Genomic DNA, 26,312 nt, shown 5'->3' with positions numbered 1-26,312 from the left:
CTAATCCTCATAATCCAGACAATCTGTTTCTTCCCTGTACATTTTTATAGCGGCATCAGTAAGAGTGTTTATACATTTCTGGTATGTGAAGGCCATCTTAGTTCTTAGGGAGTGAGTGAGTGTAGGAGTCCAACATTCGTTTCATTCTGCAGCCTCACCATTAGATATCACTAATTCTTCAACTCCAGACCTTAAGGGAATACTTTGAACACTATCGTTCCTATTGCACACATATCACAGAACCCGAAAGTTGCTGTCAGACAAAAATGCCTAAGGTAAAAAGTGGCGCACAGAGTGTTGGATAAAAATGATCCTTTTCTAAATGTAACCCAATCAGGTTGGGTGAACCTTATGTTACCAATTTAGACTTATAACCATCAGCTGGTTATAGGTTGAATTCCATTTTTAAAATCATTTAAACACATTAAAATCAACTTGAGTGACAATTGGATTCCATGGGAGCAGATAGTTCTCAGAGAGTGAGGCAGTGTGGGTGCAGCTGTATGTGCTGTATATACCTGTCTCTTCCATGACGGCTTTTAGACGACTCCTCATCCTCGTCCTCAGGTTGCCGATTTGGCCTCTTCAGGGACGTCTTCCAAGCTGTCTGGATCACGGAAGCTGCTCGATTTTGCTTCTCATAAAACTCACGCCAGTTTCTCTGAAACAACAGAAATCCTCTGGTCAAACATCAGTCTCATGACATCACTTTATCTACCTTTCACTCTGTAAACGAGTAAAAAGTTATTTTGCAACAGCTTTTATCTGTTCTATGTACATGATAAATCCCCAGGTGCAGATAAAGTGCAAATAAAAACTATAATAATTCTAAAGTACTTATTAAATTATAAAGCAGCTTTTCAAAAATATCATGTACCTGTATGAGGACTGTGGCATCCTTCTTTTGCAGAAAGTGCAGTCTCATCAGACAAGCACGGAACCAGCGCTGCAGTATGATAATGCGTCGCATCACTTCTTTGTTAAGAGAGTCCTGGAGCAGCTGCCTCTCCTTTTCCTTGAGGAACACCTAAGTGGATGAAAATGAGACACAGAGCATGTGGAGAGGTCAAAGCAGAAAAAACAGTGTGGACAGTGCTGTCAGTTTACATTCTTGAGGCATATGTCATTCATTTTCTGTGACTTTTTTCTATTTTTATGACTTCATAAAAATCATGGGATCAGATTTATGGCTGTATTTTCACAGGAGAGACAAAAAAAAGTATTTTTTTAGACATGAAATCTGGAAAATATGAAGTTCCAAAACTTTCCTTATTGTATGTTGACATGGAGTCACTTGGACTTTGGAAGTTTTGAGTAGGGAGCAGGCACTAGAAAATGTCGGGAGTGACCAATCGGTCATGAAGCCCCTCCAGACATTTTAAGAAAAATTCATTTCAGCGCATGTCTGAAAGTAGCTTATTTCCGTTTGCCTCAAGACACGTTTTCATTTTCACTGGATTCCTGCAAGTCATGTCACTTTTTAAAACTGAAATCCTAAACCTGACCTGACCTATTTACCCCATGACCACTGTTATAAACAGGAACTTGCTGATTAATTATGGTTGTAATGCAACACTAATGACCTTGGTTTTTCCTATTTGGTAGGAGGACTTATCCAGCTTCATCTTCTCAAACAGTTGAGTTATGTGCTCAGAAGTTGCGGTTGCGCCTTTTGGGAATAACATCCTGAACTTGTCCACAAATCCCTGTTATTCAGAGAAACACAGTTAGAAATTATGCAAATTGTCTCCATTATCATACATAAATGTCTAGTTGATATCTGGATATTTAAATCATTAAAACTTCACCGTGAATGTGTATTTGGCGCTGTAGCCAGATTTCTGGATGTGAACCACCCGCAGCAAGTCTATATGTCTGATCTGCTGTCGCACAAGTTCCTCATCAAAGTGCAGCTCCCTCTGTAAACGGAGAAATGAAGTGATGAGTAATGAGTGTTAGCCTTTTCAAAATATAAGACGACATTTAGCTGGACGATGCTGCAGACTCATTTATGACATTATGTTACCTTTTCAGCATTGGAGCGAACACAGAAAATAAAGAAAGGCTCGGCTCTTTCAATTGTTTCAATCACCTTCCTGATCGAGGTCTGTGTGAAAGAGTAAATCAATCTCAGTCATTTAAAAGCAAATTCCAAAACAACATTTGTTTTATTTATTACCATAAAATGTAGTTAATAGTTCATGGGTAGGCTTTTGTTAATGAATAATCAGCTGGTACATGATAAAAAGAGAAAGACCACAGAGAAGGTTCATAGATGTTGTGAAGGAGTACATGAGGACAGTTATAGTGGGACAAGAGGACACAAGGGACAGGACAAGATGGAGGATGATGATTCACTGTGGCGACCCCTAAAGGGAGAAACCAAAAGAAGAGGAAGAAGAATTGTCAGCAAAGTTATAGAGCGAAGAAGACAAACCTGAAACTGGGCACCAACAGTGGGCAGTGATGTTGTCCGGTGAGGGTGGAAGACAGATTTGCTGGTTCGATCATGTGCAGTAAGGCCAACAATATGTTGGAGTGAGCGCATATCCATTAGGTTCTGTTTGAAAAGACAAAGTCAATAAAACCATGTAACTGTATTTGTTGCTTTTGAATTGACATAGGCTGCACTACATGTAAATGACCCATGAACAGTACATGAAAGGAGTAAAAAAAGCACATGAAGTTTCAAGCCTCATTCAGATGTGGAAATAAATCAGATTTGTGCTCCTGCCATCTAAGCGGGCGGAACAAATATTCCCAGTTATTGTGACTTGTCCTTATAAACGTGACAGTGGCTGATGACATGACTCTCTCAACCAGTGCAATGGAGAACGAGAGCTCAAACAAGCAGAATCATGTCGAGGTTTCAGGTTTCAGATCTCAACATATCAGAATTGGGCATTAAGACCTGCATTGAAAATGCAGCCACAGAAAGCACTTTGCTTCATCAGCACTGTAAGCTCTTATTAGAGATTAGATTAGATTAGACTTGATTGATCCCACACTGGGGAAATTCACATTGTTAAAGCAGCAAAGGGTTCAGAGATAGACTAGTGAAAAGGATATAGAACACGCAATATTAAATTCAACAAACATAAGGTATAACACAACTCAAACATAGAAATAGAATAAACATAACTATTACAGTTGTGCACTCTAACTATATTCAAAATATTCTAAGAAAATATAAATTAAAAGTATTGATATTTTAAAAAGTAAAAAATGCATATACATATATACACGTATACGTATATATACACATATATACATATACATCTTTTTTTGCAGATATGTATTGAACTGTGACACAGGGACTGTGTTAGTAATGACATATGAATGTTAATAATGCAAGTTAGTTACAAGTCTAGGTTTTATAAAGTGATTTGCAGTGTTATAGCACTGTGTTATCAACACTTTACCTTAGGAATGAGCTGCTTCTGCCGCCCGCTTCTACTTTTCCTGTGGAAAAACACAGATATAGATTGTTATACACATGGTAACTGTAAACACAGTCTGAACTAAATGCATATGACCCCACTCACTTTCTCATTTCATAACTGGCGAATATATCTTCAAATATATCAAGAGGATGTTCATCAGAGCGATCGAAGGAGAAATCCAGAGTGAGGCTGTTGCTGTAACAGTCAGAGGACGGTTTACTTTAGCAGCAAACACCAGGTCATCACGTATAATGTGTTTGTACAGCTGTTCATTCATTACAAGCCACATATGTCGTTTCCTCTGTTATGTTATAGCTTTCACGTGGACCACTGTGAGGTGTATGGAAATGTTTGGCCATGAAAACATCACAGCAAAGCTGTGTCTGCATCCATAACGGTATTTATCATCCTTATTTAAAGTTGCAGTGCATACATTTAGGTGATTTTTGTTCATGTTGATGTTATTCTCTGCCTCTGTCTGGTTTGAAGAGAAATGACAGAAGTTACATGATTTGTATACCAAGTCATTCCGAGTGCACACTGTGTTCTTCACACAAGAATAAGCTCTTTTTGAGCAACACTACTGTTTAACACATGTGACTAAGGGAGTGTTTGTGTGTATATAGCAGCAGCGCAGGTGTGGCAAGACACTTTTTTATCCCATCAAACTGCTGAACAACTGGGTTATCTAAAATTCACTTTTCATTTGCACTTTCAGTCAAACCTAACCCAGTCATCTCACTTTACTAACGCAATGTTGCTATGGCCTCCATCTGTCTTGAATAACTTCCTGTGCACATGTGTTCAGGGATGTTCAGGGTTAATGAACGTGATATCAAATTACAGGAGACACTGACTTTATAGGTCCACTATGTAAGAATTAGTGACATCTAATGATACTGCAGATTGTCACAAAGGGAGGACTCTTCCAATCATGGTGTTGCTTGGAAGAGCGCATTCAGTACATATTAAAAGGCTAATTCTTAGGGTTTTATAAAAACAAAATATTGTTTTATATTGTATATGCTGATGCAAACACTGGTAGTAAATTCAATTTCTGGCAAACGTGTTAAGTTAAGGTTAGCGTTAATCCTTTAAAAGTTATTTAACTCACTTAGATGTTAATGTCTGTAAATTGCAAAACTCTTTTAAGTGAAACCGCTGTAATCTTGTGTTTGAGGGATGTGTTTTCTGGTCTCTCTTTCAAAAGACCTCTTTAAATACAACCGAGCCAATCAACAAATACACCATACAGTGTATAAAACAAGACAAAAGAAAATGAATGGCACACTGGTGTAGAATTTTTCTTGTTTTGAAAGCAACAGTTACTCATCCGTTGCCAAAATTAGACACGAACATAATGAAATCCAATCTAAATGCAACAGTGTAGCAGCTTTTACCTGGATAATCGGTTCATAGTGCCACTGCACCTTCTGAGATCTTTCAGGGATTTGCGGGAGGATCGTCTGTCAGCCACTGTGGTTACAATACAACAAGTCAGTGCTCAGACGACAGGGGAAAAGCACACAATTACATAGAAGCACCAACACAACTAAATATAGAGTATTATTCATTTAAATCTAATTCAAGACCACCTGTTCCTATAATTCCTTTTTACTTTTGCTCATCCTAAACTGTGGTGTTCCATTGCAAATGAGGCCGTCTTCTAAGTTGTTTAACAGATCTGGATGTTTTACAGAAAAAAATAAAGGAACTGGCATCACTCTGCCACTGTAAACTATGTTTAAATATCTAATGTTGTATTTTGTTCCCAGTTCCCCTGTTATGGGATTATTAAGTACTCAGTCAGAAATAAGTGGTATCAGTGCATCCCTACTGCAATCAGCTCATCCAGCACAAACAAACCCACAGTAAAATGCAAATGTATTTTCAACTAGCAACTAAAGTTACCTACATAATTGAGCCCGCTGACGTCCCATGTGTTTGAATACTGCCAGTATACGAATAGTGGCTCGGAGGACTCCCCATCTGAAGAGAGCCTGTGGACTGGACGTAACCAGGTGATGCAGGAATGACCGCTCACTGCTCCGTAGCAAGGACACAACCTCGGGACGCATGTGCTCCGTGTTCTTGTCTCTGAAGTCCTGAAAAATAACAACGATCATGAGTAATATTCTCTATTCTGTTACTCCTGTTACTGTTGCAACACAACACAGAATATGTGGTGCTCCACATTCTTCACATGTGTTTGGGGGGGAGGGATCAGCACTAATCATTCACTTAGTGCACATAGATTCCTCAGGTTTTTCCCACACCGCTTTATCTTACAAGGCCGCAGAAGGTCAACACTCTTCTACAGTGGAGTGATGGAAAGTAGGTTTGCTGAATTTCAAATGCAGATGGAGAAATTGTCATTTAAAAGGTGGACAATGTGGATGTTTACAGTGTGGGACTGATACTCAACCTCAATGTGATATTCAACACTCCCAGCAAAGTGTTGGATGGCAAAAGTTGGCTCTGCGTTTGACGAGGGTGCAAAGAGCGGGTTGTCCTGATGCTGCTGCTTGAACTTGTCCCGCAGTGTTTCATCTGTGGCCTGAGGGAGGCTAAAGATTCACAGAGAGGACAAAATATCCGTTTCAGCAATTGTGATTTGAAAAAGAAAATGAGAGGACTCTGACACAGCAAAAGAAATGGCTGCACTGCACAGGCAGAGAAAACGGCATGAGTAATACTGCGACTATTGACTATAACACACAGCACTACTTACATGTTTGGCAAATAAAAGCTTTTTATATACATTTTAAATTGACATCTATAGGTTTACAGACAATCCCCAAAAGGGACATGGAAGGGAAAACATATAGGTCAACGTACTTCCAGGTCAATTTGGCCCTCGAACAGTGGAGTACAGACAATACATAGTATTATATCAACTGTGGGTTAAAACAGTGTGTTTGTAAAAAAAATAAAAAGGCCAGCCCAAATCCTGATATAATCACACCCAGGAGCCCATGTGGGTAGCAGTGGTTTATTTTTATTCATTCTTTTTCCCTTAAAAAGGTAAAAAGTACATAAATAGGTATAAATATACTAAATGAGCCAATGAAGGGGCAAGTAAATACATATAAAAAAGGACACAGATTATAGTAGGGAGGTTTAGGCCAAAAAATAGGCCTTTGACTTCAAGTCATGATGCAAAGGTCCCCTTTGGTATGGAAGTACCTTAGGGTCATACAAATAAATTTATCCTAAGACACAAGTGAGATCACTCTTTGTATTGGAAATAAACACGTTTTTTCAAAAATGGCCGCCAATGCGCCGAAAATACTCTTGAGCCCATATCTTTGCTTCTATTATAGCTATAATGACACATTTGGTGTCAAAGTGTACATTTTGGGGGTCAAGGAATCTAATAAAATTGGTTTCAAGTTTAAGAAACCAACAGTTTTCCCATTATTATGACAATTGGGGGTAAAAACGAACATTTCACATTGTGTCATCGAACTGTGTCATCAAAGTGACTTTATTTATCTTTTCCTTCAAAATCATTAATTTTGTATTCAAGCAGTGCAGCTACTTCTGTACATTACATTTGTCCTAAGTAGCATGAGAGTTTGACCAGTCAGGAGTAGCTTATGCATCAGTTCCTGACACATCCCATCTGCACCAGGGGCTGTGACAGCTGTTCAAGGTCTGAGGTGAAAGGTTAACACTTTGAGGGACACATTATTTACCCATTGAATATAAAAATGTGTTTAATGTTATATAACTAATAACTAGCTAACTAGTTAGCTTGGGTAGGGTTGAGATATGATCTGGTGCAGGTGGAGAGGCTAACGGGATAGCAAGTTAACTCAGAGAGTCAACAGAAAGAGAAGTTAAAATCGGTATCGGCAGGTCAAACTCCCTGAATAACCGGAAATTGCATCCATCCATCCATTCATTATCTACTGCTTTATCCTCCACCAGAGGGTCGCGGGGGGTGCTGTGCCTATCTCAGCTGACATTGGGCGAAAGGCGGGATACACCCTGGACAGTTCGCCAGTCCATCACAGGGCCACATATAGAGACAAACAACCATTCACTCACACACTCACACCTATGGTCAATTTAGAGTAACCAATTCACCTAATCCCCATATCGCATGTTTTTGGACTGTGGGAGGAAGCCGGAGAACCCAGAGAAAACCCACGCACACACGGGGAGAACATGCAAACTCCTTGCAGAAAGGCCCTTGTTCCGAAGTTGTTCCAAATGGGGCTCAAACCCAGGAACCCGGGTCTTCTTGCTGCAAAGGCAAGAGTGCTTACCACTACACCAACCGTGGGCCCCGGAAATTGCAATTGGCCCAAAAAATGGCAATAGGTGCATCCCTAGTTAACACGAATCGAGATGCCACTTTTAGTAAGAGCTGTGGTTCACCCACTGCCATCCAGTCAGTCACCAGACACACTCACATCATCTTCTCTGTATGCATTGGCCCCAATGTTACCAGAAAGGAATCCTCCCCAAGCTTTGTCTGGGGAAACTTCCACTGAAGTTACTTGGCCAGTGTGAGGAGTGGTTGATCAGCTACCATTACTGGTTTCTGACCTGGACTAATGTAGCTGATTGTTTGTCTGAGGACTTTTATTGCATGCCAAGCAAGGGGCTGAAGTAGCCTCTGTGATGCTGGCATAATATGCAGCCCATGAGATCCATTCGCCGGCTTGAAGGTTCTCTTTCACGAGAAGGTTTCTGACTCTCTCTAACCACTAACCTCTCTCTAACCTTCTTCAATCACACTGATGAGAGGACGGGAGGCTGGATGAGGATGACTGTTGGTATTCAGGACAGGAACATACAAAACCTCATCAGGTGGCAGTGACACATCCAGATCCATTGTTGTTTAGTGAGGTGGCAAGGATTTCACATGCTTCTTCACCATTTCAGCTGGATCTAGGATGTCAGTCAGATTCTCAGTCTGTTGACTGTCTAAAGAGACGTGCTGTTGAATGATGCTGATGCATGTTCCATGGAGGGCTGATGTTGCTATTGTTGATGATGGGCTGTGGTCAATGTTATCAAAACCACCATTGATAACCTTGACTGCCTGAGGTGGGACCACAACACCAATCTGCTCCAGTGACTGATCACTGAATTCGCTAACTCTATGCTGAATGTTTTCCAGCGGTCATATGACACACATATTCCTCTTTTATGCATGGTCTCCACCAGATATCTAGTACCACTTTGCTGGTGTAGTTTGATTGCCAGATATAGCGAAGCTGGTTTCTGAGCTGCATCTTGCAGAGTTGAATATTATTTGCTGCCCAATGGAAGTTGCATCCTGGGACTTCTCAGGTCCAGGAGGTGGCTGATCAGTACCCGATCCATCAAGAAGCATGTGTAAGAATGATCTCAGCATGGGAGGGATAGAATCAGCTTCACATGAAGTTGAACCTGTAAAAGCATGCTTCATGGGGAGATACTCTTGCAGAAGGATTTTGGCTGCTTGGAAGATGATGGAGACCGGAGATCAGTAGATGTGTTTTCATGTCAACAACAGCTCTGCTCAGATCATCACCAAATACAAGGGACCAGACACAATTTAGACTGATCTGATGTCAGGAATGAGGCGTTCAATATCCTCTCTAAGGCATGTGGTGTTGCATTTAATGTTTATAAATCCGAGATTAGAAATGTGCTCGTCATAGAAGGCTGTCAAGTCACACATCACCAGTGATTCCCCTGAGCAACGATAGTCCTCTACGTATTCAAGCAACTCATTGAGGATAAACAATCAGCTTGAATCAGCTGAACTACATCCTGACTACCACCACTAATGTCCACTATAAACTCAGGATTATTTCGCAGCTTGAATGATGAAGAGGGATCTAATGTTTTTTCCATCTGTAGGGTAACCCTTACCCAAGCTAACTAGTTAGCTAGTTATTAGTTATATAACATTAAACACATTTTTCTATTCAATGGGTAAATCATGTGTCCCTCAAAGTGTTAACCTTTCACCTCAGACCTTGAACAGCTGTCACAGCCCCTGATGCAGATGGGATGTGTCAGGAACTGATGCATAAGCTACTCCTGACTGGTCAAAATCTCATGCTACTTAGGACAAATGTAATGTACAGAAGTAGCTGCACTGCTTGAATACAAAATTAATGATTTTGAAGGAAAAGATAAATAAAGTCACTTTGATGACACAGTTCGATGACACAATGTGAAATGTTCGTTTTTACCCCCAATTGTCATAATAATGGGAAAACTGTTGGTTTCTTAAACTTGAAACCAATTTTATTAGATTCATTAACCCCCAAAATGTACACTTTGACACCAAATGTGTCATTATAGCTATAACAGAAGCAAAGATATGGGCTCAAGAGTATTTTCGGCGTATTGGCGGCCATTTTTGAAAAAACGTGTTTATTTCCAATACAAAGTGTGATCTCACTTGTGTCTTAGGTTAAATTTATTTCTATGGCCCTAATGTACTTCCATACCAAAGGGGACCTTTGCATCATGACTTGAAGTCAAAAGTCACTTAACCTCCCTACTATTAAGTAAAGTCAGTAAAGTAAAGCATTCCCCAGTGGCCAAGTCCATATCATCAGGGGTGATAGTGGTTTAAGTGTATTTTGGACTCATGTACCATAATAATCATATGTTTAATGTGAGAAATAAAGGAAGCAGAAAAGTTAAAGGTGAAGTTCACAAACCTGCTCTCACTGTCCAGCAGGTCAAAGAGTCCCGTTGACCTCTCACTTATCAGCTGAATGCAGCCACTGTTGTTGTTGAAGTCAATGTTTTGCCAAGCGATGCCTTCTGACACATAATCTTCCTGGAAACAGATTTTTTAGGCACAATTCACAAAATCAGGTAATAGTAAATATTCATGTATCGAATTCTGTGGCACTGAAGTGAAGCACAGTTAAACAGCAGATACTGGAATACAACAAGAGAGAAACAGTTCAGTCTTAAAGCGGACCGAGACTGGAAGTTCCAATTAACGCTGTTTTTTAGTGTGTATCTGCGTCATTATCTTGTTTACGAAGCCCTGAAGTTTCGAAACAAACAGTTCAGCCATTGCTGAGAACACTGTGTTTTATTGTAATCTTAATAATATGTAATCATAAAAGGGACTGCGGCGGGGAGTCGTGACAAAGCTATTTTTAAACACTGTTAAAACAATGTTTTAATAATGAGTAGCAGTGCATCCACCGTTCCAGAGGGGGGAGCTGCGCTTCTGAGAACTGGTTTGCTAATTATGTCACTTCCGGGTATTGGCCAATCACAAGAAAGTTGGGAAGGGTCTATGCTGGCTGGCCAATCACAACACACTCTGTCTTCTGGGGGTGAGATTTCAGTCTGAAACACCGCGGCTGAGACGAGCGTCAGTAAGGAGAGATTTCTATCGGCTCGTTTACAGCAACTAGGAGGTTTTTGACCATAAAAACAAGTTAATGTAAGTAAGTAGACCGCCATAACTAACATATATGTGCAACAGGACCACTCTATACTAGCTTTAATGTCAACTGGATTTGAAAGAAGTTGATTAAACAATGTAAAAAAGTAAAAACAAAAATGCAGTAAATATATGTAAAAGACTACAAGCGATTCTCAACATACTGATTGACAGATTATTAGATAAATGAGAGCACACACATTGCAAAAGTTGTCAAAAGTGTCAGCTGTGTTTGTACTGTGCAAACGTATTGAAAAATGAAAGGGACATTTGGCTGAAAACATGCATGACACTTACTTGCTGAACCCTGAAGATGTACTGGTTGATGTAATAATGCAGTTTCTCATTGGAGTAGTTGATGCACAGCTGCTCAAAGCTGTTTGTCTGGAGGTTCTCAAATCCAAACATGTCCAACACACCGATGGACAAACACTAAAACAGAAACAGCAGACAGGACAAGTCATGCTTCGGAATTGTTTCTCTCCATGCTTACACACGTGGCCTAGACTGCACTGAGATACCACTACGTTTATATGCACTGTACTCGCATACAAGCATGCACTTGCACAAGTGTTAATAATCTCTTCATTACTTAGTATAACGGCTACAAGATTATGCGCTGACTCACTCATAGTTACTGTTTCTGAAGCAACATCCCTATGGAATAACAAAGCAGAAGATTCCTTTCATTCCATATTTTAGTTTCATTCAATATATTCACACTTTCCTTCCATTCAAGTTTCAATATTCAAGTTTCCTTCTATATTAATATATATATATATATATATATATATATGTGTGTGTGTATTAGTGACTTACAGAGACTGAATCCTCCATGTCTCGTCTATTGAGCAGTGCATGATTGATGTGAAGGATGATCCAGTCAAACAGAACGCTGTATAATGACTTGGCCATAGAGTCCCGCATTTTGGAGGCCTACACAGAGAGAAACAAACAAACAAACCAAATTAACACCGAAATCTGACTCATATTAAATTCCCGAAAAGATCACAACACCAGAGCGCTTGAAACTGTACCTTTTCTAGTGTGTACGGTGAATCTATGGTGGCATTAGCGGTCACTACTCTCTTCTTGGTCAAAGTTTTCACCAGCATCTCTTTTTTCACCTAAATAAATAAATAAATAAGACGGTTCAGTAATACTGTAAAAGAAACATTTATAAATCATTAAATATGAGGTTCAGCAGATTCAATTGTGTTTTATGAACACACCTTGAGCAGGTCAGTCAGTGTAGACAGGACTTCAGGAGGTCCAGCCTCAAGGATCTGAGTGTCGTCCGACGCTGTGATCGTCACATTGCCCAGGTGGAGAATGGCAGAGAGGAGGCTAAATATGCTACATGGAACAAGCACACACACACACACACACACACACAGGTTGTGAAGCAATTATATTTCAAAGAAGTTTTTGAAAAAAAAAAAAATAATCAAATTTTTTTTTACAATAATAATTTAATTTAATTCACCTCTAGTAGACACTTAAATGTAGCAGGGCTAAACCTTTTCACTATGTAATGTTTCTGACTGATGTTTTATCATCACAGATTTTACAGTTTTGGTAAAATATCTAACTGAGATTTTCCTGACACGTTACACATGCGATTTGAGCTGCAATACAAGCATAATTTTTAAGTCAGGCTTCGTCACAACATTGACTGTCATCTCTCATCTCTGTCTAAGGACATCAATGTGCGCAGTGCAGACTTTGGCAGTGTTTAGAAGCGATATATCACAGATGTACATGGATCACATGGGGACCCTCACCTTCCTTTCATCTGTACTGTATGTGGGATACCATGGCAACCACGGGAGTAAATTACATTCTTTGTCATAAGAACACATCATTGTGAGAAGTGCCAAATTTGACATGATAAGAGATACAAGGGATCCGGCACGGGCGATGTTTTACTGGTAGTTTAAAACGAGCATTACCACATACCATGAAAACATGCAATCAATATGCATGCAAACAATAACAACTGAAATAGGAGTAATACGGCACAGAGAAAACACTGAGATAAATATGTTGTATTATTACTTTACAAAGGCACAATTGCATTTTAGTCATTACTGTGAAGGGTTCAGACAGAAAACAACGAATATCAATGATACTCATTTCCTATTTGGATTTACAGATACAGCCTTGAACATCAAGGACCTACTTCTTTCAGAGTCTTTCCGACAATACTTCTGACTGATAACACACACACACACAAGACGTATGATATCTTGCAGTATCTTATTTATATCTCTTTGCCTGTGTATACAGCCTCCCCGTTTGCTGATAGTCATGAACCACAGCTGAATGGAGTCTGGGACTCGAAACATTTCTGTGCTAGTGTAAACATACCAGTGTTAACTTTGAGCAATTGAGCATTAGCACACCGAGTACTGTAGAAGCTTCTGTTGTGGATAGTTGATGGTAGACATTGGTTGACATCAACTAATTCCCTCAAATTCAAGGACGGAATGTGCTGACACAGATTAAGATGGGAGTGCAAATTGTAAGAACCGTTTCGCCCATGGCGTCCACTTTTATTTATTTGCAGCACTCTGCATCTTTATAAGTGGTTGTCCTTGGGAAAGTTATGCATGGAATCTCACGTCAAAGGGAGAGAGAGACAGTGGACACAGTCCACAACATTGCAAGTAATTATGACTTCATGTTTGTCCTGTGTAGGCCTAGTCTATGTACATCAAGCAATGCAGGGCATGAAACAGTAGGCGGCGTCGTAACAAACAAAGGGAGACATTAATCTAAATTTCAACGTCTATTTATGGTGTGGTAGTAACATGATTGTTTTTTTTCATTGATTGGTCTCGTCTGTGATATTAAGCAGCACAGCCTTAAAATAAACTGCATGTCAAGAGTTCAAATGACCATAAATGTGGGAAAATATACTCTATATTCCCTACTTGTCATACATCACTTATTGATGAGTAATTGATTAATTTACAGGTTTAATTGAACGTAAATATAATCTGGTCTCTTTGCTTTTCTATCACATTAAATTAGTTACACTAGAAGTTGGAACTGGGATTCATCACGCAATAGCAGTCACCGCTCTACATAATATTTTGAGCACAAAATCAGCATAGCAACATGTTGCAATATTGAACAGTACTACAGCATGTGTACGACACAATTTACTGGAAAACTAATACAGCAGAAGTGATCATGACCCAATGACCTTGGAAATTCCGAATTCTGACTACAAATGGAATGGAATGCACCATAAATATCACATCAAGAGAGTTGGGGACATCATTGTAAAGTTTGGGAAAACCCTGATTTTAATAGACCTAATAGAACTAATCAATTAAGGGAGAAACAAAACAAATGAGTAAAACAAATGGATTAATGATAAAAAATAATCATTAATTTCTTTAATTCATATGTAATTTTATTTTACTATGTGGAAAACCAATTTGACTGGAATCTCAGAGACTGCACTACAGGTGCTGCTGGTGCGTTTATGTGCAACACTGCGTCCCAAAGACCGTTTTGCACTTGCCAACACTCTTACTGCATTCTTCTCCTGTTTGACTTGACAAGCTCTGACCTGTTATTGAAACTCATGAAGGAAGCAGAAACTCTCCAACAGTTCAGTTAAATTGCACAATACATTGTTGCAGTTATTAGATCTGTAAAATAAAATAACACACAATCGAACTGAGAAGTAGAATGAAATGTTGTTGGTGGGGCTTTTACAGTCAATATTTCTGGTATTCTTAGCTTTCCACACGCTCTTAGAGGACCAGGTATGCTGTAATAGTATTAGTCTATTTTAACTGTCTGGCATTTACAGCTCTGTCCTTGATGACAAATCCCACATAAATCCATCCATTACCTATACCTGATATAGTTTGAGGGTCTCAGGGGAGGAGGGGGAGCTGGAGCTAATCCAACCTGATGGTCCTGTCAGCAAAACCCCACAGGCCATATTATGTATTATGACGCAAGAAGAATTTTCCCTGAAGTCAGTGGTTCCCAAACTGGGGGGCACAGAAAGGCCAATGATGACGGAAGCTGCAGTGTCGGCAAAGCAAGATTATGTTTTTTCGAAAGAAGAGGCAGGCTGAGGTAAGGTACATGTCATTTAGCAGACGCTTTTATCTGAAGCAACTTATAAGGGAATTGAGTACAACCTGCCGGGGGGTGGAGTTGAACTTGAGCCACTGAGCGACCCCAACCCAACTACTTTGTGAATGAAATGATGTAACATTTGTATACTGCGTCATTAATCTGAAAATGTGCTCTATTAAGCAACACTATCAGACATGACTGAGGGAGCATTTATGTGTATACACTGGCAGTTTTTTGAGCAGTAGGATTCAATCCTGAAACTTTTAGTGGGCACTTCCTTATGTTCTGAGTTGTACTCCAACCTGTTTGCAGTTTACTTGCACATTTTTTTCTGTTGCCTCTGTCTATTTTGACATCAAAACGCATCACTTCCTGTGTGCAGCGCTGGAATGTCAACATGTGACATGAGATGTAAACACTGCTATACTGAGAAATACAGAGTCATGTGGAGCTGACAGACTTAATCAGCATTGTGTGAAGTAATTTGACAATAGTTTGAACACAACTGATATATACAAGTTACACTCTATTGCTTTAAATTATGCCTCCATGACAAATTACTTACTTAATAATGAACCTGTCTATAGTCCTTCATTCAGTGAATCCCTCCTGACTCCACTCTCTATCTCTGTTTCCGATTTGTGCCACCACTCATCACACATTTGTTAACTGAAACTATTGAGAGATATATATATATATATATATATATCTACAGAGAGTTTGGGAACCACTGCATTAACTCTTTTCTTCAAATTAAACTTGTTTAACTGATGTACAACATTCATGTGCACACTGGTCAGTTTGACTCCAGCCTGCAGCATTTCACCTGTGTAGTTTCTTATCAAATCCATACGTACTGTTTTTTGGTGGAGGCCAGGAAGCCAACCATTTCCATAGCTTGCTGGAGCCTTTTGTACGCCTGCCGAAATTTCTCCACATCGTCTATATGGAAGTCCTGCTGCAGAAGAAACAGAGATAGCATAAACATTAAGTGAGAAAAAGAGATATAGCAGTGGTCAGACACTGGCAGCTCATGGGCCAATACTGGTCCAACAGCATTATTATCTAGCCTGGTAGATGAATTCAAAAATCACATGAACTGAGTCAAAGAGCAGTTTTAAGACACTAGTAACATTCTGTGGCAAATTCAAGTTACTTTTGTAAAGCAACAAGTGAGCGATTTTTGTATAATATTGACTCAATATATTCTAATCTAAACTACTCAATAATATTCAGTAGTTGAAATTAGAAGAAAAAAACAAAAGAGGTTTTGCCTGATGAGGATATAATGTTTTTGTCTGGTATTCTTTGAAAAAATGTTAGCCCTAGTTCAAATTTACTTGCTGACCCCTTAGTATATGCATGGAAACAAATTAGATCAATAGAATCATTTGTTTCATCATGAAGACATAAACTACAAAAACAAAACATTCCCTATGCTTTTGATAAATTATTTGTTCCCTCCCTTTGTTAAAGGTGTCATGTGTTTTTTTAATGCAAATATTTTGGCTGTTCTGTTGTTGTTGGTGAGTTCAATTTGTTATATGAACATTATTCCTGAGTCTCTGTGACATATTAGGAGGATTTTATGGCCAGTTGATTTAGATTTATTACATAATGCACCTTTAAACAAGTGTTCAGACACATTTCCCAGCCCTGATTGTCCTTCTGTACAAAACAAATCTAATACCATGTAACTGACAGAACATGATGATGCACTGAAGTTAAAATAATTATTTATATACATATACAAGACACACATATCATGTGCAGGGGTTAAATCCTTATTTTGTGTCTTCTCCGACACTTTAGAATATAATTTAGTCTGAAGGTTCAAGTGCTGGAGAAGAAACCCCTGGTTAAAAACCTGATTTAAAAAAACTGAAGTGCTCTGTGTCTACAGACGTTACGGTACGTTAGTGGCAGTGAGTGATCCATGTTGCATTGTCACAATAAACTAAAAATACACCTGAATCCAAATTGAGACATATTTTTTCAGTGCCAGCATGTTCACTAAAACGTAAATAAACATGCTGGAGTTTGACATGTTCTTAAATTGTTAATATAGTGAGGAGATTGTGAAGAAAAACAGGTGCACTATAAACCAGCTCTTACAGTTTTATGTGAGTGCACAAGAGGAGAGCTATAATTTACTCCAGTTTTACAATGTCAAGCATTTCTTTTTATTTAACATCAATTGCTGGATTTACCCAGACAAATCACATTAAACGACACAGAAGATTATACGCTGCCCTATATTTCTGCAGTGGAGTAAAGGTACCTGCTTGAGGTAGAGATAATCTTGTGGCTTTAGTAGATAGAAGTCCTCCCGCTCATCTTTGGACGCTCCCACCAGCAGATAGTAGAACACGTGGTAGTTCCTGCAGGTCAGAAGCCACAGAGCGCACATACAGTCAATCATGTAACTTTCATTTCAACTCTTTTGTTGACGCAACACTGCACTGAGAACTGAAAATGTGTTCTGAGTGTGGACTGTTTTTTGTGGCTTTGAGTTTCATTTTCATTTTCAGCAAGCAAAATTAGTTAAATACAGTTAAATATCTTGTATATTTTATTTTTCCAGAGTAGAATGAGGGAATGTTTATTAGAATACTGCAGGTCTGAAATAATGTCTGTTCTGTTTCACTCTCACGCACACACGCACACACGCAGACACACACACACACACACAGATTGGGACGCGTCAGCCCTTTAAATCAATACATTTAATCCTGTAGTGTATGATCTGGGACACCTCATGCCCCAACGACTGAATTTTTTTTTCTGCCTTCTGCGACACACCAATGAGAGCACACAAGTGCAAAAGCAGCAAAAATAGACAAACAAAATGGTGACACAAAAGAGGATCGTGGAAATTAGTGATGTTAATCTATCTCCGTGGAAAAGGAGAGGACAAAAAGGGATAAGGCAAATGGAGGTAGGTGATCAAAGTATGTTTGCACAATGAATCAACATTATATATATATATATATATATATATATATATATATATATATATATATATATATATATATATATATTATATCATTGGGTCATTATAGCCCCATGGTCAAGCCCATTTCTCTGTCCACGTCATCATGACAGTCGTGATGATTAGTCAGGTCAGGTATTACATGTAGTCTACCATATCCGTCAGTCAAGTAATTGAATTAACGTATGGTTCCCTGATCACCTAATATGACATGTAGCAGACAAAAAGATCATGTAGCATTACTCTTCATCATACCTCTCTCTCTTATCTCGGGACACCAGGCGGCACCTTTCAAGTAGGTACTTCTCAATAACAGCCCTGCAAGAAACACACAAGAAGAGGATGCCAACAAAGCCTTTGTCAAGCTTAATCCACATGAATCAGTTATGACATAAACCACACAAATACTGTATATCAACCAAAGGTAAATGGTCAACTGTGGTGAAGGAGACTACACATAGTTGGTACCTCACCCTCTGATGACGCCGCTCTCCAGATAGTTGAGCTGGATGAACTTCCCAAAGCGACTGGAGTTGTTATTCTCTGCAGTCATAGCATTGCCAAAGGCCTGTTTAAAACATTGGATAAACAGAGAAATTTTTCGACACATGTATCACAGACACTGGCACAGATATCTAAACACACAGTGACTATTTTTCTAGTTAGCGTGACTCCATAAGAGTTTTGGTTCCCACATAATATTACAAAAACAGATTGGTCGAATACACAGTCAAACAAGAAGAAATGTGATGGGGAGATGCAAAGTACCTTAAGGGGACTTGTTGAAAGCATCCTTGAGGGTAGTGTTTCCCAAACGTTCTATGAGGACCTACTTTTTATAGATAGAAAACTATTGCGACCTTAAACACACAACTTCTAAATTGTGACAAAAGGAAATGTCTGCATAATTCAGTGACTAATTTACAGCCATATCTGGAACAATTGACATCATTCTGAATTAAGAACACAAACAAAGATTTTCAAGAAATAGGAGAAGGCTCATTTTTGTGAAATTGTTAGTATTTTTTGCTTATAAATAATCTTAGATAGCAAGTTTTTCCACACACACACAAAGAAACAAAATATCCAACTTTGTCTTCATAAAACATAAAAGCTTAACTTTAAATACCAGTAAAATCACTACCACAAATTGGTGTGTGCCTGTTTCAAGGATTCAAGCCAAGCTTAATTTGATTATTATCGGCAGATAATTTTTTCTACAAACAAAAAAATTCTTAAAAAACGATTATGTAATAAAAATATATGTATATTATTTTTGGACTGTATCTGATTTAACATTTTTCTCTCTCCCATATATGATATGTGTCAATCCATCCCCTATTTCGCAAAAGTTAACAAAAAGAAAAAAAAACTGCTCATTTTGTCTCTTTACTTTATTTGTTATAATATTATAATATTTAATATTTTTTTATTTCTCTCTTTCAATATTTTATTACTACTATGCAAAATGGTCATTTATTCCACGTCTCTTCTTCATTTCACCTTCTGCCTCCCTCTTCTCAGCCCTCTCCCTTCATCCTCTGCAGTCACACGCACAGGAATCCAAAACAAACCACCTGACAGTAAACACTGTTACACTTTGTGCACCTGTTCACCTGTACTGCATGCTGTACATTTTTAATCTGTGACTGCAATCATCCCTAGGCCATTGCACGTTTTCTTAAAACAAAACAGTGCTATACTCCCTCACCACAACTTTTGTACTTCAGCACAACATTTATCATACAGGGCTGCAACTCCGCTGATGTAACGCTAGTCCAAAGTCTTAACAAGTATCCTGGGTTGCTTATGGTACTTATGCTTACATGTCCTTCGTCACAGCCTCCGCTATCTCTTGATGTCTGCGGGATGTGGTGGGATATGGGACGGCATTGTAAAGAGTGTCCTTAATAGAGGACTGTGTTGTGGTGGCACTGGCTGACGAGCTTTATCGCCTGGTCATAGACCACTTTATGACTGAACTTTAAGTGATTGAATAAGTTGGTCATGTTGCTAGAGTGCTGCGTCAAATTGATGCCAAAATGTTACCAGATAACTGATATTGTCCGACTTTTCTTCTCAATGAAAGGCTGACTTTCTGCCATGGTTTCAAGCTCGCTCCTCATATTATTGATCCACACACGCTTGCTGCAGCTGCACGTAACATGGGTGCATTCAAGGTGTTTTTCTAGCATAGGAATTTACATACACACCGTGCTGTCCGGTGCATCAATCGTTTTTCATCGATTATAATGTTTTTATGATTGTGAGAAGCCAAAATCGAAAATCATGACTAAAATTCTATTAATCGTCCAGTCATATTATCCATGTTTTTATTTTCAATTAGGCAGGGTCAAATGAAAAAGCGGGACAGACGCTCAATTTGCGTGAGGTGGGACAAAGCTGTACAGTACAATGTAAAGCAGAGCAGGTGGTCACTCTACTTGTCAACTATTTTGATAAATGAAGAATAAGTTTTGAAGTTGTTTTTTTTTTTAAATTAAAACAGTCTTTCTAAATTTTTCTGAGCTTCTCAAATGTGAATATGTTCTGCTTTCTTTGCCCATATAACTAAGAAATCATTTACATTTTGGTTTGTGGGCAAAACAAGACTTTAAAGACCATCATCATTTACAGGTTTGGGGGGAAAAAAGATCAACACGATTTCTGACATTTTATGGACCGAACAAGTACTTGATCAATAGAGAAAGTAATCGACGGATTAATTGATAATGAAAATAATTGTTATTTGTAATCGTACTTCTTTCGACTTAGCACTTCATATGGCATTTGAGCTGATGCAATAACCACCTCGCTATGACCAACATTTTCAAAAACATAATAATCCATCCACTCTTTTTTTCCAAACATCCAGTCCAATGATTATGGCTATTATCATACAGTTACTGATACCAAGTTCTGTATCAGCTCATCCTGATTTGATAGAATCAGTAATGATGTAAAACACAGGTGGATTTCCTTGCTGTACATTTGCATGGCCTCATATCTGAAACAACGTCTGACATTCTACTGACCAGTTCAGGTAGTACTGGGTGATGTCGCACTAAAAGTGTTGGCGCAATGTTGAGTTTTTGTAACTGGAAATTCACCTGCAATCAGACTCTTGTACGATGACGCCATCTGTGAATCACACTGGCGTCCATTCATATGTAATTCATCTATTTATCTCAATATGGAAACTTAAGTTAAAAACTGACATCATGTTCTATTGAAGAAAATCTGAAACCACCATTTAAGACCATTAACTCCTCAGGAAAATGTTTATTGACTCGGACTGCAATTGATTTGGTCAATTAATCTGCTGATTATATTCTCCATTTATCAAAATCTATAAAATGTCAAAAAACTTTGAAAATGTTGATGGTTTCCCACACTGCCGAATAATGATGTTCTAAAATGTCTCCAAATTATTCTGTTTGAATGATTTCTTTGTTATATGGAACAAAGAAACCAGAAAATATTCACATTACAGAACCTGAAAAATCAGCTTTAATTACTTAAAGATTATCTAAATAGTTGACAATAATGGTTGCAGCCCTATTACTGACATCAAGTCGGAATTAGAAGCTCATTTTCCAACAGACTACATAGACAACCAGCAGACAAATAAGATATATTCTTATTTCCTGGTTGGCTTCAGACTAAATGTTTTTTTTATTTTATTTTTTTTAAACACACCTATAGAGACTCCACCCAGGCAAAGGCACTGGGACAACTGACAAATGCATGGTTAGGAGCTGCTTATTAGCTGCTTCAGCTGACTCTGGATCAGCTTCTGTGACACGTTTTAACTTTTTCCAATGAAACAAAAAACAAAAAAAAAAACAAGCTGAGCCAAGCTCAGACTCGTGTCGTGACATGTCAGAGTAACGCCACAGACCGTGAGACAGGTCTGCATACTGTACTGAGCACACACACTGCCAGGTGATGCACTCATTCACTGGAATGTTCCTTTTTCCACACACGCTCTAGAGGATTTCTCACCTGTGCATGCTGGCTTTATTTTCAAACATATTGAAGTTATCTTAAAACACATCAGATGCAGCAGGACAAAAATGAAAGGAATGTCGAAGAAAAAAAGTATGATCAAGCTGGCATGTGGAAAAGAGAGAAACAGGTGTTCCTGTTTAGAGACGAGCTCATTTCTTCAGTTTTATTTTATTTTTTATTTTAATTTTTTTTAAATAATTAACTTCGAATGTGTCCGCATTTGGTAATTTTCATAGTCTAATAAAACCCAACATCGCTGTTTTCTGGTCAGGCAGCGCCTGCACAAGCCGTTCTATTACAGAGCAAAGGCACAGGCCTCCTCTGCCTTTCTGTCTCATCGCCGTGAATGGGACTGTTTGCGCATGCGCACTCAGTTTCCCGTATAGTTAAAATGTACGTCAAAAAGCACAAAGCTACGCTGCCTATTGACGTAACTGTACTATGTTTGTGCTGCATTTACGTTCGCATTGCTTTCATGAATTGTCAACACACCATCACGCCCTCTCGCTGTTTTAGGTCCAGCTATCTACCGGGAGGTGTATTGATGGCTCTACAAGAGAGGCTTAAACATTTCTTAAGGCTGGCATTTGATGAAAAAACATGGAACGCATGGAATTCATCTACAAATGAGCAAGTGCACTCCCTCTCTTAATCACACACACACATTTTAAGTTTCTGTTATAGTACAGTACTACAATCTTGATATTCTCAGATAGCATGGTGCACTGTCTGCAACATATGAAATACTGATTTAGTGTGTGTACGTCTTGGGTCTGTGACTGCCTGCCTACCCTACCCTAGAGCTCATCGCACGTCACTGGTTTGATGATACCTGAGAATGAACTGGGATGTTTGATGACCAGTCATAACGGATTTATGCTGCGTTCCAGAGCCCATCCAAACAAATGGGATGTGGGACTTATCGTACCTGAATTGTACTAGTTCCTACTTCAAAGCAGTCCAGCAATTGAAGTCGAATGTACTGTTCACGCATATTGACCACCTCTCTGCCAAGCTCCATGACTCTGGTGAGTTGAAATATTCAATCTGAGAGTGTAGTCAATAGGAGTGGCCAAGTGACACTGACTACTGGGTTAACTAAACAAATGCATCAAGAATCTGAGAAAATGTCCTGACATTCTATTTTTGTTCACCAATTCAAGTTTGTGCGTTTTATATTTTAAAGGCATAATGAAATCTGCCATGATGAAATCTGTCAAATTAATTTAATGATCTTGTCCATGAGAGTAGGCTTAAAAAACAGGCTGATGCATATGGACTAGTTGAATGAGGACTTATAACTATCTCTGATAGTTATAGTTATTTAACACAAGTATGTGTCACCTGTTAAATTACACCAGAAAATGTTCTGGGGGACGACCGAGCCGAGTACATTGTATATTTGACATTTGTTTAACTTCCAAAATGTAAGATTCTATACCAAAGCAGTCATTTCTTTCTTAATCATGCTGTAAAGTTGAATACTGCTTACAGAAAACACTGTCTTCTAATATTTTAGATGGTGTAAAAGTCTGTTTGGAAAGCTTTGCCTCAACTGCTCAATGGCTCAAAAGCTTCAACAGTTTTAAACATCTAATTTACCTAATCTCTGTTCTGTCACTACAATATACTTCACACCAGTATCTCTTTTGCTTTGAGCTCAGACTAATCCATTGTTGCTCCTATTTGCATAAACTAACAAGCAATGACACAGCTCACCATCATTATCATAGATATGAAGGCAACCACTGGGGCCAACAGAGATGTGACTGATTAAAATATTTGACCATTTACATAACCAGTGAAGACGGTGGATGAGAAGTGATTGATATAAATATAACGGGAATAAGTAATGAATCAGATAAAAGAAGCAGCAAGCTCACATGGACAGGCAGGGGGTCACTGGGTAACTAGATTAGCCATCCATGTCTCCAACTCATACCACTGAGGAGTAGAAAAACTCATGAAAATATTGATATAAACATGGTGTATGAGCTCCAGTGGACTTCAGGGACCTGAAACCAGAGGTTGTCAACATTTCCCTTTCATCAGTCACCACCTCAATGCTGCAGCCACGTGATATTCCCTGGCTTGTCTGATTACCTGGACATGATACCCAGTGGATTATGGGATACTGCTGATCAAAGGAAAAACACCAGTTTTGACGTACAAATGGAAACAAAAATGAAGCTGTATTTCTTGATAATGGGGCATTTTAAACCTGGTAGAATTACACATGACTCAAGATCACTTTCTCATGTCTGTTACTGATACCAATATCACACCCTCAATAATCTATACATCGATACAGTCAGGTGACACCTTTTAACCAGGGATGAGCCGATACAATACTCAGTATCACTATCTGTCCAATATTGGTCAAAATCACAGGATCGGATATCAGAGTGATAAAAATGTAAAATCTGATACAATCCTATGTATCACATGTTTTACTATGCACAGACTGCAAAAATCAAAATTAAACCAGTAACAGCATTTTAGCTGTGTGCTTTTTATTTTTTCTTTATGGGAGAAGAATATTTATTACACAGCAGAGAATTCTCTGTCTTTGAAATTGCATATAATGCTCTTCTAAACTTGATCACTGCTTTTGGTTTCAAACATGTTTGAATAACTGATGTTAAACCAAGTCGAATGCCTTTTTAAATGTCTTTATAGCAAATATACTTTTCGTGTTTGTTTTCTCTTCTTAATGTATTTTTGAGAATGGAAGTGAAAGAAAGAAAGAGTGTTTATGACTTTGCCGTGTAGGTTTTCCAGCAAACTGGCTGAGCCTGTTCCGACACGTTCTCTTTTCTCTCTGGTTCTCCATGCTCCCTCAAAGACAACGCCCTTCACATTCCCCCTGTGGAGCTTAGCATTCTGCTTCCTGGTCAGCAACAAACCAACCACCAGCAACAACAGCTTCTCAGTCAGTCACACAACCTGCTTCTAACTTCAAATAAATTACTACATATGCTGTCCTATCAGCTAGTAGATTATAAATAGGCCCTCATCACATGAGTCAGAGACAGTGTTCCGGCATCAAGGAGATCAGCAGCAACCGCATGAAGATTCCACTATTAGCACATACTAAGTGACACAATATGGAAAAGGTCACACTTTTTGATTCCAGATAAAGAAGGAACATGTTTGACAGGTCGTGACTAATGCAAAGGAAATCCTGAGTTGACAAAAAGCATCCAAAATACACGACCATCGATAACCCCAAACAGATTAACGCAACAAATGATCCTCATGATGACAATCTTGGAAACAGCCTTTATGCTGATCTCTCTATGTCCTCTGCTTTTGAGGGGGGTGAGCACAAATCAACAAAATGCCACTGAGATCATTCAGCAGAAACAAAAAATACTCAAGCTGTTGCTTATTTCAAGGACCAACTTGTTGGACCTGTTCCTAAAAAAGGGAGGAATACATGCAGTGTAAAGTTACGCTCTCTAATTAAAAGCAGGTCCTTTGTGATTGTGTGTTGGGGCGTGTGAATGGTGTCATTTGGGCCCTGGATCCTTTGCGCAAGAAGTGGGAAGAGGGTTTATTGATGATAAGGCAGAGAATTGATTCAGAAAAATCCAGGCATAACAGGCCTCCACACGCACTGTAACTGTGCTGTTAGTAGCAAGAGCAGAGTCAATGGGCAAAAGCAAACAACATTTAAAACAGATATTATCATTTAGTTTCAAATCTCTTATTAAAATCAAGCGAAACTAGTTCATGTGTTTGTCCCTCTTCCTGGTCTGTTCTAAGAAGAGAAAACAGAAATGAAAAGTGTGTTTCCTATAAACACATGTTCCAAAGATGTGGTTATAGCATTTAAAAAGACATTTGACCTGGTTTCACATCAGTAATTCATACATGTGTCATTTAACAGAAATGTGAAACAGAAAGCAGAGATCAGGGGGAGCTGTGGGCAAAAAGCCTGTCCTGTTTCTCAATGACAGAGATAACTGTCGCACAGAGCTGTTGTGACAGCCACAGAAACAACATTTTCACACTATTTTAACGTCTTCTTTGTTTTTACAGCATGGATTTTCAGTTGAAATATAGTTTTGCTCTTAATTAAATGGATGCATGACAGTGGCTCAATACGATCATCCCTCATTTGCTCAAAGTGCTCAGTGGTTTAAACGATGCAGATGTGATTATTGACGATAACGGATTTGTTTTTGCAGGAAGTGCATCACACTGATGCATATTTGCTGTGTTTCTTTACCCACCAGAACAGAAATGATTAGTGTGTCTAAAAAGGCTTTGAAACTAGACGCTGAACTTTGTAAACAAGGTCGTTTTGGATCCAAGTAGACTCAGCGATAAG

At 38.8% G+C, this 26,312-nt stretch overlaps 1 protein-coding gene across 1 annotated transcript in view; it reads right to left on the bottom strand.

Annotated features, from left to right (window-relative positions):
- LOC310942725 (unconventional myosin-IXb-like) overlaps positions 1-26,312 on the bottom strand; it is a gene marked incomplete at its 5' end in the record, with an annotated part of 42,891 nt that overhangs the window by 14,486 nt on the left and 2,093 nt on the right. The window contains 20 exons of the mRNA XM_083908151.1: positions 519-661; positions 878-1,027; positions 1,584-1,706; positions 1,809-1,919; positions 2,027-2,107; positions 2,438-2,560; positions 3,423-3,462; positions 3,546-3,638; positions 4,844-4,919; positions 5,359-5,548; positions 5,869-6,010; positions 10,121-10,242; positions 11,164-11,298; positions 11,686-11,802; positions 11,904-11,993; positions 12,099-12,222; positions 15,831-15,931; positions 17,255-17,354; positions 18,221-18,283; positions 18,439-18,533. Coding sequence (XP_083764277.1) covers positions 519-661; positions 878-1,027; positions 1,584-1,706; positions 1,809-1,919; positions 2,027-2,107; positions 2,438-2,560; positions 3,423-3,462; positions 3,546-3,638; positions 4,844-4,919; positions 5,359-5,548; positions 5,869-6,010; positions 10,121-10,242; positions 11,164-11,298; positions 11,686-11,802; positions 11,904-11,993; positions 12,099-12,222; positions 15,831-15,931; positions 17,255-17,354; positions 18,221-18,283; positions 18,439-18,533 — 2,219 coding nt within the window. The remainder of the gene's footprint in view (positions 1-518; positions 662-877; positions 1,028-1,583; positions 1,707-1,808; positions 1,920-2,026; positions 2,108-2,437; positions 2,561-3,422; positions 3,463-3,545; positions 3,639-4,843; positions 4,920-5,358; positions 5,549-5,868; positions 6,011-10,120; positions 10,243-11,163; positions 11,299-11,685; positions 11,803-11,903; positions 11,994-12,098; positions 12,223-15,830; positions 15,932-17,254; positions 17,355-18,220; positions 18,284-18,438; positions 18,534-26,312) is intronic.

Source organism: Microchirus variegatus (assembly GCF_963457635.1).
Source record: "Microchirus variegatus genome assembly, chromosome: 21".
In the NCBI taxonomy this organism is placed as follows: domain Eukaryota; kingdom Metazoa; phylum Chordata; class Actinopteri; order Pleuronectiformes; family Soleidae; genus Microchirus; species Microchirus variegatus.
The sequence above is the reverse complement of the archived record's forward strand: the minus strand, read 5'-3'. Positions and strand labels throughout refer to the sequence as shown.